Source organism: Panthera tigris, chromosome E2 (assembly GCF_018350195.1).
Source record: "Panthera tigris isolate Pti1 chromosome E2, P.tigris_Pti1_mat1.1, whole genome shotgun sequence".
Classification (NCBI taxonomy): Eukaryota; Metazoa; Chordata; class Mammalia; order Carnivora; family Felidae; genus Panthera; species Panthera tigris.
This window is the reverse complement of record NC_056674.1, coordinates 47,818,195-47,830,466: the sequence shown is the minus strand read 5'-3', so window position 1 is coordinate 47,830,466 and position 12,272 is coordinate 47,818,195. Positions and strand designations below refer to the sequence as shown.

The window sequence follows — 12,272 nt, the reverse complement described above, 5'->3', positions numbered from 1 at the left end:
AACATTCTCCCATTAGCACAAGGAAAAATGTCTGTCTTGATTTAAGTGAAGGAAACAAAGTTTCTCTAGAGAATTCATAACTCTGGACATGTGTCTTATGCAGGTTTGAGATTTGACTATACATTATCATTCCAGGAACCTCTAAGCCAACAAATTACCAGAAGAGAAATCTACACAGTCTAACCTTTAGGAACTAAGCAGAAGCAAATGCTAATCCTTTCTGGAGAGACATGCCCTTAACTTGCAAAGGATTCCATAGATAATACCTTTCTGAAAATGAGTTCACAATCCAGACCAATACACACATTACTTCTTACAAATTCATAGAAAAGAACTTGACCCTCTGCTTCCTGTCTTCCCAAGCTGGTCATTCTTGTTATGGCCCCACTGATTTAACACCATGCATATGCCCCATGACAATCGTTCTTACCCGTCTAGTAAGGGAGCTCCTCAAGAGCAAGGGCTGTGTCATCGTTTTGGTGTCTACCACACTATAGCTACTCCATAAATAACCAGAATAAATTCCTCTCCTTCCCTTACTATCTATGTGCTCTTGAGCAAAGCTGTACAACCTGTATAGTTGTACAACTATGCCTCAGTCTTCTCATCCTCAAGGTCAATGCAGGTGGAGTTCTATTTAACTTTCATCTCTGTGAACTCTTCTGCCTCCCTCTTCTATTTTAAAGGACACACGGGCCCACCCAGATAATCCAAGATAATTTCCCCCATTTTGAGGTCAGCTGATTAGCAGCCTTAATTATATCTGCAGTCCAAATCCCCCTTTGTCATGTAACATTGTATTGTATACACTGGCAATAGTTCATCTGAAGAAAAACAACAACAACAACAACAACAACAACAACAACAACAACAAAACCCACTAGTTAGATAGCACTTTTTTTTTTAATTTTTTTTTTTAATGTTTATTTATTTTTGAGACAGAGAGAGACAGAGCATGAATGGGGGAGGGGCAGAGAGAGAGGGAGACACAGAATCGGAAGCAGGCTCCAGGCTCTGAGCCATCAGCCCAGAGCCCGACACGGGGCTCGAACTCACGAACCGTGAGATCGCGACCTGAGCTGAAGTCAGACGCTCAACCGACTGAGCCACCCAGGCGCCCCTAGATAGCACTTTCTATGTACCAACAGTCTGTTTGTTTATTTATTAAAAAAAATTTTTTTAATCTTTATTTATTTTTGAGAGAGAGACAGAGTGTGAGCAGGGAAGGAGCAGAGAGAGAGGGAGACACAGAATTCAAAGCAGGCTCCCGGCCCTGAGCTGTCAGCACAGAGCCCGACACGGGGCTTGAACTCACGAACCATGAGATCATGACCTGAGCCAAAGTCAGACGCTCAACTGACTGAGCCACCCAGGCGCCCCTATTTATTTATTTTTAAAGTAAACTCTGTACACAATGTGGGGCTTGAACTCATGACCCTGAGATCAAGAGTCACTTGCTCTATGGACTGAGCCAGCCAGGCACCCTCTGTGTGTGAACAGGTTATATTTATCGATTCATTTATTCCTCACAACAACCCTATGAAGCAGCTACTACACTTTTTCCCTTTTTTTTTTTCAGCCAAGGAATGTGGCACATGAAGCAAGGAATGTGGGTGGCCCCCAGAATCTGGAAAGGGCAAAGAAATAGATTCTCCTTAAAGCCTCCAGAAAAGAACACAGGCCCACCCACACTTGAATTTTGACCCAGTGAGGTTTCTGGTCTACTGAAATACCAGATAATAAATTTGATGCTTTAATCCAGTAAATTTGTGATAACTTGCTACATTAGCAACAGAAAACTGATATACAGCCAGTTAAAAAAATTCCCTGTCAAAACGCAAATATTTATTAATAGATTTCTCTGTGCTAAATAGAAAGACTTTTATCAACATTTCAGAAAAACATCTTTACCTAAACCCGAGGTCACTCAAAGGTAACCTTGAATTTCAGTTTCCTCTCTGGCTGAAGAGGAAGTTTGGCCCACCTCAGTACGGTCTCTCTGCCTTCCAGCCAGAGACTGTAACAAGCAATTCTACCCTGAATGCTATTCCAGCAAATTACTTGCGATGACTCGATTTAGCTATAATCAATCAAAACCAAGAACTGAAGGAATGCATACCTATGAGTTTTGATGCGAAACACAGCATCTTTGTTGCCAATGTTTCGTACCAGCAGAATCTTCTGAGTGCTGTATTTGACAGGGCAAGTGGAAAAATTCAGCTTGTCAGGAAAATCTAGGATGGCTCGTGCACCTCTTGCTTTGATGGGTACAATAAACTTTTCTCTTTCAGTTATGCAGGTCAACATATGGGCATAATCCTAAGACAGAAGGGTACAATCATTATTTGTGGAAATGCCAACATGATCAAGATAACTGTGCAAGAAATATGGCCATATGCCAGCTATCTTGCAAAACAACTTAATATACTCTGTGAAAGCTTCTCAAGACAATTATAGATGTACTTTCAATGAGATACTCTTTTCTGAGAGAAAGGGAACAGTTCAAGTGTCAACATTTACAAGTCAGGAGAAGTTTATGCTTCATGTGTTTAGGAGGTGAGATGGAAACCAGTCAAGGGTCAAGTTTTCTTTCTTTCTTTCTTTCTTTCTTTCTTTCTTTCTTTCTTTCTTTCTTCCTTTCTTGAGAAAGATTGAGGGTGCAAGTGAGCAAGTGGCAGAGAGAGAATGAGAGAGAGAGAGAATCCCAGGAGGGACAGAGGGGGGAGAGAGAGAGAGAGGAGGAGAGAGACAGGGAGGGAGGGAGAGGGGGGGAAAGGGGGGGAGGGAGAGAACCGGCTCACCTGAAGTGGGGCTCATGTTTAACCAAAGGGGCTCATGTTCACCCCAAGAGGGCCTCGTGATCACCCCAAGCAGGGCTCAAGCTCACCTCATGTGGAACTTGAATTTACAAACCATGAGATAATGACCTGGGCCAAAGTCAGATGCTTAACAAGGACGAGCCACCCAGGCCCCGAAGCACATTTTTCTTTAGATCAGAGGAAGTTCACACCAGTTCCTCACATCCTCCTTCTAGACCTATTTATCCTTCAAGCCATTATATTAATGGCTCCAATTTATGGTGTCTCTAAGCCCATAATCTGCAACATGACTTTGCAGCTTCTCCATCATGAGTGCAGCCAGTCTATTTCTCTATCCCATGCTTTGACCAATGGAATGTGGCAGAAATGATGCTGTGCTAGTTCCAAGTTGAGACCTCAAGAAGCCTTGGGTATTTCCAGTCTTGCTCTTGGAACCCTGTCACTGCCATGTGAATAAACACCATCCAGCTTATTGCAGGATGAGAGCCCGGATGTCCCAGACATGTAAGCCATGCCAGACCAGCCTATAGCCCCAGATATGTGAGAGAGCCCAACCCAGATGAGCAAAATTGCCTACCCAACACATGAGTGGGCCCAGTCAAGACCAGCTGAACCAGAGTCTCGTGAGCAATAATATTTATTATTTGAAACCAATGGGTTCGGGCGTGGTCTGTTACTATATACAATAACTAACTGATACATAGCCCAATTTAAACCTCATCTGTTCGAGCCCCATGTCGGGCTCTGTGCTGACAGCTCAGAGCCTGGAGCCTGTTTCGGATTCTGTGTCTCCCTCTCTCTCTGCCCCTCCCCTGCTCATGCTCTGTCTCTCTCTGTCTCAAAAATAAATTAAAACATTAAAAAAATTTTTAAAAATAAAATAAACCTCATCTGTCATGCAAGGCCATCACTGACAATTCTAAATAAAAATGCTGAGGTCCAAGGCATATATCTTCCCCAGTCTTGGATTTAAATGCAACAGAAATGCTGAATTAAATTGCCCCTTCACGACATTTCATAAGATAGGAAAATAGAACTCTCATCCTCAATGTACCAAAGAAAAAGTAAAAATGGAATGTTCACCAACAAACAAAACTAAATATAAAAGGAAAGTATTAACAGTCCCAAGAATAGACCAGAAGCTCAAAAGTTGCTATGAGAGGAATTTGTTATCTAAACCAGGCTTTTTTTTTTTTTCATTTTAAGTTTTCCCATCATTTAGCAGCAAGGCAACATTGGTAAATGTCAAGTCCACATCGAATTTAAATTTCCTTTCAGTAATCATGTAGTAAATGGTAATAGAAGGTGGAGGTTTTAGAAAAACTCGCTTTGGGCTTTCAGTATAGAGTGGGAATGGGGATGTCTGACATATAGATTGACGTATAAACCTGGGGGTGCACTCCATCTCACGTAACCCACAGGACGAGTATAAAGCAGTGGTCTCCCCGATTAGTTTATCTATTCAACCATGTTTATTAAGTGTTCAGGGACCAGGTACGGAGCTCGGTTTGCAAATGAAGCAGGAAACACAGACACGGATCACTTCAAGCTTACATAACAATGGAGATCGTGAAAAGTTAATAAAGCATATCTAATATACAATGTAATACATATAAAAAGAAATATAAAGATAAAAGAGCCAGGAATGCTCGTGTGACAGAGCCCTGTGCACCTGCAGTCTCTCTGTCTCCCTGAACTCCAGACTCTCACCCAGCTGCCCAGTCAGCATCTCACTGGATGTACGTCACAAACTTAAGCAGATTAATGCCATTGGCACAAACGCCCCATCGAGGAGGATTGGGGCCGAAATCCAGCCCACTCTGCTGGCTCCAACTACATCTGCCCAGAGGGGAAGCCTTTTTCTCATACCCACAAAGCCTCCACGATGCCATCTGAGGTCCTGCTCATGGCCTGTTTCCTCACTGCCTCCCTGTCTCAGTACTGGTATCTCCATTGTTCCAGGGGCCTGGATTGGAAACCCTGGAATGAGGCATTCTTGATTATTCTATTTCTCAATTTCTCAGTAAATTCTGTAGAACTGACCTTTCAAACACATCCAGACCATGATCACTTCTCATCTCTGCCCTGCCACCTGGCCCTCGCCATTCCTATCTTTCCTGGGCAAATGGACTCTATCTACTTCAGCTCTTGTTCCCTCACAGTCTGTTTTCCACACAAGGGCCCCAGGGGTCTGGCTTAGGTTGTTCCTCTGCTCAGTGTCCCAGGATGAGGCCTGTGAATGCTACAGCCTGGTGCTCATATCACTTCTCTGGCCAGAGCCTCTCCCCCGATTGCTCACTCTGCTCCACAATGGGCATCCTTGCTGCTCCTTGAACATGCTAGAACTGCTCCTCCTCCAGAGCCTTCAAACCCAATGTTCTTTCTGTGTAGAACACGCTTTCCTCTAGTTACTCATATAGCTCACTCCCTCACCTCCTTCAGGACTTTGCAAGGCTCACTGAGGCCTCCCTGACAGTCCTATTTGAAACTTACTCCTCCCCCTTCTATGCATCACTCCCCAGCCTTTCCTCCTGCTTTAGTTGCCCCAAAGCATCCAACATAGCATATATTTTACCTATTTGTTGAGTCTAGTATATGCCTGTCTCTAGAATCTCCAACGTCAACAGGGACTCTGGCTATTGTATTGATTTCATATATCCAGTGCCTAGACAGGGCCTAGAACACAGTAAACATTCAAAAAATATTTGCTGAGTGCACGGAAATGAGTAACGCAATGTTGGGCAGTAGTGAATGGTGAAAAATGAAGCATCAGAAGGGGATGGAGAGTGTTCGCTTGCTTTTTCACATGGCACACTTGGGAAGGGCCTCTATGAACAGTGACATTTCAGCAGAGATCTGAGCGAATTGAGACCTGAACCATGCGCGGATGGATGGCACTCTGGGCAAAGTGTGACTTGGAGCCAGTGGCCAGAGGTCAGGAGAGGTTAGAGACCTGGCAGCGCGGTTGTAGGGGCCAGATCGCGCCAGACGTTGTAAGCCAGTTGGGACCCGAAAAAGGCCAAATGCATCTGATGCTGAAAGCTGATCATGATGGACCTGATTTATGTTTTAGAAAGATCACTAACTGCTATGTGGGCAGAAAACTCTAAGAGGTTAAAATGCGAAAACCGAGGCCAGTTAGGAAGCCCCTGCAACAGTCTGGGCAAACAGGACAGTGACCTAGCCGAGGGTGGTAAATGCTCCATCTAGCATTTGGTGAGTAGCAAGCACTCCTTAAATGCTAGCTGTCATTAAAACGTTGTATTAAATATAATGATTGTATAAGGCATATGGGAAAAACTCAACTTGTGTTTCCTCTTATTGTGAAGATAATAATAATGATAACCCTAATGATAATAATAACAATAATACAAGATAATTTCAGAAAGCAACAAGAGCTTTGAAGAAAATAAAACATGGTAAAGTGATAATGTTGGAAGGGGCTACTTTAGGTGAGAACAACCAAGGAGGATTTCCTGAGGAGGTGATCTTTGGGTGGAGACCTGAACAGCAAAAGGAGCCAGTCAAGTGAGATCTAGGAATGGATTGTTCCCAGAAAGAGGAATTGCAAATGTAAAGGTCTTAAGGTAGGAACAAGTAATAAAAATTACTGGGAAGTATTCATGAAATGTATTAAAATTGAGTTGTTGGACTCAGCTCTTCAACTGATTCCGGTTTGTAGACGGTTAATCCCAGGCTCAAAAATTATGCTATTCAGACATAAGGGAGTACAAATTACATTAAGCACACTTGATCCTAGAAAACCCCACAGAATTCACCAACGAAATAATCTACTCTGATTACATCAGAATCCTAAAGAGATAAGTACTGTTTTCATTTTTTCTTAGTGGATCAAACCCAGCAAGCAAAGTTTTTGTTGGGAATTAGGAACCGGAAAGCTTCTGGCACATGTGGAAACTTCCTATTAACTGAGGATTTGAGAGAAAGAAAAAAGATGCTACTGAATCCAGAATGAGATGTGATCCCAAAGTAATTTGTCTTATTTTATTCTGTATTTACACGTTCTCTGCCTTGTTCTATGAGGAATTGAAGACAGCTTAAAGTAGTTTAGAAGGCTAATTGAAATATTCACAGAGATATTTTCAAACTTTTCAAATTTCCAAATGAGGAAGATTTAAAGTTTGATCTGAATGACATGTTTTTATCATAATCAATTCACATACTCATAAAAGAATATGAAGGAATTCTTTAAACAACTCCATAAAAATGTCTTCTAATCTCTGAAGTTCTATATTTAATATGACTATATTAGATTATGTAAAATACAATTATATACTGCTCTACTGACTGAAAATTAATTCAGATGTAATGCCCGGGGAGACTCTGTCAGCTTTCAAGCTAAGCAATCACTTTAGTTTATATACTCCCTTCCACTGCATTTAGATTCAGAGCAATCAGGTCACCGTTCAGAGCCAAAATATTTATTCCAAGCTTTTCCCCTCTACTGTGAGAGACATGGCTATGAATCACTTTCTCTCCTAAAATGTTATCTTTTATAACAATGCTCTCCAGGTGAAACATCCAGTCTACTTTTTGTCCATTTGCCTTCCTTCCAACCTGCCTAGCCCGCAAACTTTAAAAAACCAGCAACAGAATATGAAAATGGAAGATCTAACTTTCTGAGAAGCAGAAAAAAAATGAATCGTGATTTTATATTGGCTCCATGATAGAGAGTAAGCATGGCAATAATTCTGTCCTTTAAAGTCTCCAGCAAAGGAAAATTGTGTCTTCTCCTGCAGCAAATGACCCTCGAGGCAAAGGCAAGCATGGCCAATGTGGTTAAACCCTCACAACCCTCTTTTTTTTTGCCTTTTCTCCACTCCTAAACTTCATGGGAGAATGTCTCACACAGAGTAAAACTACAACTAGATTTTACTAGGACTCAGTGAATTTAATACTTGGTGTCCCCAGAAAATGCTATCAATTCCCCAGAGGGTTAAAGTATCTTCTCAATCGGAAACTCATCCTTCAAAAGAGAAGATTCAGCTCTGGAGTTCTAATAAGTTTAAAAATGAGACTGGTCAGGCACCACGGGCCTTATCCTCTACCACTGTGACTCTTCATTTGACTTAGCTGGGTCTCAGCTTCCTGGCGGTAGCTATATTTCCCCATCTACTCAAAGAGAATGAGGAGGAGAGAGGGAAGATGGCGGCGTAGGAGGACGCTGGGCTCACCGCGCGTCCTGCTAATCACTTAGATTCCACCTACACCTGCCTAAATAACCCAGAAAACCACCAGAGGATTAGCAGAACGGAGTCTCTGGAGCCAAGCGCAGACAAGAGGCCCACAGAAGAGGGGCCCCTCCTGAAGTGGATCACCTAAGGAGAAGCGAGCTAAGCCTGCCCCTCCTGCCCCCGTGCACCTTGCCTACCCACCCCAGCTAATACGCCAGATCCCCAGCACCACAAGCCTGGCAGTGTGCAAGTAGCCCAGACGGGCCATGCCACCCCACAGTGAATCCCGCCCCTAGGAGAGGGGAAGAGAAAGCACACACCAGTCTGACTGTGGCCCCAGCGGTGGGCTGGGGGCAGACATCAGGTCGGACTGTGGCCCCGCCCACCAACTCCAGTTATACACCACAGCACAGGGGAAGTGCCCTGCAGGTCCTCACCACTCCAGGGATTATCCAAAATGACCAAACGGAAGAATCCCCCTCAGAAGAATCTCCAGGAAATAATAACAGCTAATGAACTGATCAAAAAGGATTTAAATAATATAACAGAAAGTGAATTTAGAATAATAGTCAAAAAATTAATCACTGGGCTTGAAAACAGTATAGAGGACAGCAGAGAATCTCTTGCTACAGAGATCAAGGGACTAAGGAACAGTCACGAGGAGCTGAAGAGCACTTTAAACGAAATGCAAAACAAAATGGAAACCACAACGGCTCGGCTTGAAGAGGCAGAGGAGAGAATAGGTGAATTAGAAGATAAAGTTATGGAAAAAGAGGAAGGTGAGAGAATGAGAGATAAAAAAAATCCAGGAGTATGAGGGGAAAATTAGAGAACTAAGTGATACACTAAAAAGAAATAATATACGCATAATTGGTATCCCAGAGAGGAAGAGAGAGGGAAAGGTGCTGAAGGGGTACTTGAGGAAATTATAGCTGAGAACTTCCCTGAACTGGGGAAGGAAAAAGGCATTGAAATCCAAGAGGCACAGAGAACTCCCTTCAGACGTAACTTGAATCGATCTTCTGCACGACATATCATAGTGAAACTGGCAAAATACAAGGATAAAGAGAAAATTCTGAAAGCAGCAAGGGATAAACGTGCCCTCACATATAAAGGGAGACCTATAAGACTCGTGACTGATCTCTCTTTTGAAACTTGGCAGGCCAGAAAGGCTTGGCACGATATCTTCAGTGTGCTAAACAGAAAAAAATATGCAACCGAGAATCCTTTATCCAGCAAGTCTGTCATTTAGAATAGAAGGAGAGATAAAGGTCTTCCCAAACAAACAAAAACTGAAGGAATTTGTCACCACGAAACCAGCCCTACAAGAGATCCTAAGGGGGATCCTGTGAGACAAAGTACCAGAGACATCACTACAAGCATAAAACATACAGACATCACAATGACTCTAAACCCGTATCTTTCTATAATAACACTGAATGTAAATGGATTAAATGCGCCAACCAAAAGACATAGGGTATCAGAATGGATAAAAAAACAAGACCCATCTATTTGCTGTCTACAAGAGACTCATTTTAGATCTGAGGACACCTTTAGATTGAGAGTGAGGGGATGGAGAACTATTTACAAGAGATGAAGAAGGGCATTATATAATAATTACAGGGTCTATCCATCAGGAAGAGCTAACAATTATAAATGTCTATGTGCCGAATACCGGAGCCCCCAAATATATAAAACAATTACTCACAAACATAAGCAACCTCATTGATAAGAATGTGGTCATTGCAGGGGACTTTAACACCCCACTTACAGAAATGGATAGATCATCTAGACACACGGTCAATAAAGAAACAAGGGCCCTGAATGATACATTGGATCAGATGGACTTGACAGATATATTTAGAACTCTGCATCCCAAAGCAACAGAATATACTTTCTTCTCGAGTGCACATGGAACATTCTCCAAGATAGATCATATACTGGGTCACAAAACAGCCCTTCATAAGTTTACAAGAATTGAAATTGTACCATGCATACTTTCAGACCACAATGCTATGAAGCTTGAAATCAACCACAGGAAAAAGTCTGGAAAACCTCCAAAAGCATGGAGGTTAAAGAACACCCTACTAACGAATGAGTGAGTCAACCAGGCAATTAGAGAAGAAATTAAAAAATATATGGAAACAAATGAAAATGAAAATACAACAATCCAAATGCTTTGGGACGCAGCGAAGGCAGTCCTGAGAGGAAAATACATTGCAATCCAGGCCTATCTCAAGAAACAAGAAAAATCCCAAACACAAATTCTAACACCACACCTAAAGGAAATAGAAGCAGAACAGCAAAGGCAGCCTAAACCCAGCAGAAGACGAGAAATAATAAAGATCAGAGCAGAAATAAACAATATAGAATCTAAAAAAACGGTAGAGCAGATCAACGAAACCAAGAGTTGGTTTTTTTGAAAAAATACACAAAATTGATAAACCTCTAGCCAGGCTTCTCAAAAAGAAAAGGGAGATGACCCAAATAGATAAAATCATGAATGAAAATGGAATTATTACAACCAATCCCTCAGAGATACAAACAATTATCAGGGAACACTCTGAAAAATTATACGCCAACAAATTGGACAATCTGGAAGAAATGGACAAATTCCTAAACATCCACACGGTTCCAAAACTCAATCAGGAAGAAATAGAAAGCTTGAACAGACCCATAACCAGCGAAGAAATTGAATTGGTTATCAAAAATCTCCCAACAAATAAGAGTCCAGGACCAGATGGCTTCCCAGGGGAGTTCTACCAGACGTTTAAAGCAGAGATAATACCTATCCTTCTCAAGCTATTCCAAGAAGTAGAAAGGGAAGGAAAATTTCCAGACTCATTCTATGAAGCCAGTATTACTTTGATTCCTAAACCAGACAGAGACCCAGTAAAAAAAGAGAACTACAGGCCAATATCCCTGATGAATATGGATGCAAAAATTCTCAATAAGATACTAGCAAATCAAATTCAACGGCATATAAAAAGAATTATTCACCATGATCAAGTGGGATTCATTCCTGGGATGCAGGGCTGGTTCAACATTCACAAAGCAATCAACGTGAAACATCACATTAATAAAAAAAAAAGAGAAGAACCATATGATCCTGTCAATCGATGCAGAAAAGGCCTTGACAAAATCCAGCACCCTTTCTTAATAAAAACCCTTGAGAAAGTCGGGATAGAAGGAACATACTTAAAGATCATAAAAGCCATTTATGAAAAGCCCACAGCTAACATCATCCTCAATGGGGAAAAACTGGGAGCTTTTTCCCTGAGATCAGGAACACGACAGGGATGCCCACTCTCACCGCTGTTGTTTAACATAGTGCTGGAAGTTCTAGCATCAGCAATCAGACAACAAAAGGAAATCAAAGGCATCAAAATTGGCAAAGATGAAGTCAAGCTTTCGCTTTTTGCAGATGACATGATATTATACATGGAAAATCCGACAGACTCCACCAAAAGTCTGCTAGAACTGATACATGAATTCAGCAAAGTTGCAGGATACAAAATCAAAGTACTGAAATCAGTTGCATTCTTATACACTAATAACGAAGCAACAGAAAGACAAATAAAGAAACTGATCCCATTCACAATTGCACCAAGAACCATAAAATACCTAGGAATAAATCTAACCAAAGATGTAAAAGATCTGTATGCTGAAAACTATAGAAAGCTTATGAAGGAAATTGAAGAAGATTTAAAGAAATGGAAAGACATTCCCTGCTCATGGATTGGAAGAATAAATATTGTCAAAATGTCAATACTACCCAAAGCTATCTACACATTCAATGCAATCCCAATCAAAATTGCACCAGCATTCTTCTCGAAACTAGAACGAGCAATCCTAAAATTCACATGGAACCACAAAAGGCCCCGAATAGCCAAAGTAATTTTGAAGAAGAAGACCAAAGCGGGAGGCATCACAATCCCAGACTTTAGCCTCTACTACAAAGCTGTCATCATCAAGACAGCATGGTATTGGCACAAAAACAGACACATAGACCAATGGAATAGAATAGAAACCCCAGAACTAGATCCAGAAACGTATGGCCAACTCATCTTTGACAAAGCAGGGAAGAACATCCAATGGAAAAAAGACAGTCTCTTTAACAAATGGTGCTGGGAGAACTGGACAGCAGCATGCAGAAGATTGAAACTAGACCACTTTCTCACACCATTCACAAAAATAAACTCAAAATGGATAAAGGACCTGAATGTGAGACAGGAAACCATCAAAACCCTAGAGGAGA

The 12,272-nt window shown here is 41.7% G+C and overlaps 1 protein-coding gene across 15 annotated transcripts in view; it reads right to left on the bottom strand.

Moving 5' to 3' along the window:
- The window catches only part of HYDIN (HYDIN axonemal central pair apparatus protein), a 441,202-nt gene that overhangs the window by 307,154 nt on the left and 121,776 nt on the right, over positions 1 to 12,272 (bottom strand). For all 15 annotated transcript variants that reach the window (XR_006211638.1, XM_042967954.1, XM_042967958.1 and 12 more), the window contains one exon: positions 2,120 to 2,319. Coding sequence is in view for 14 of the 15 variants with exons in the window: in XM_042967954.1 (XP_042823888.1) it covers positions 2,120 to 2,319 (200 nt within the window). In the remaining variant the exon portion in view is untranslated. The remainder of the gene's footprint in view (positions 1 to 2,119; positions 2,320 to 12,272) is intronic.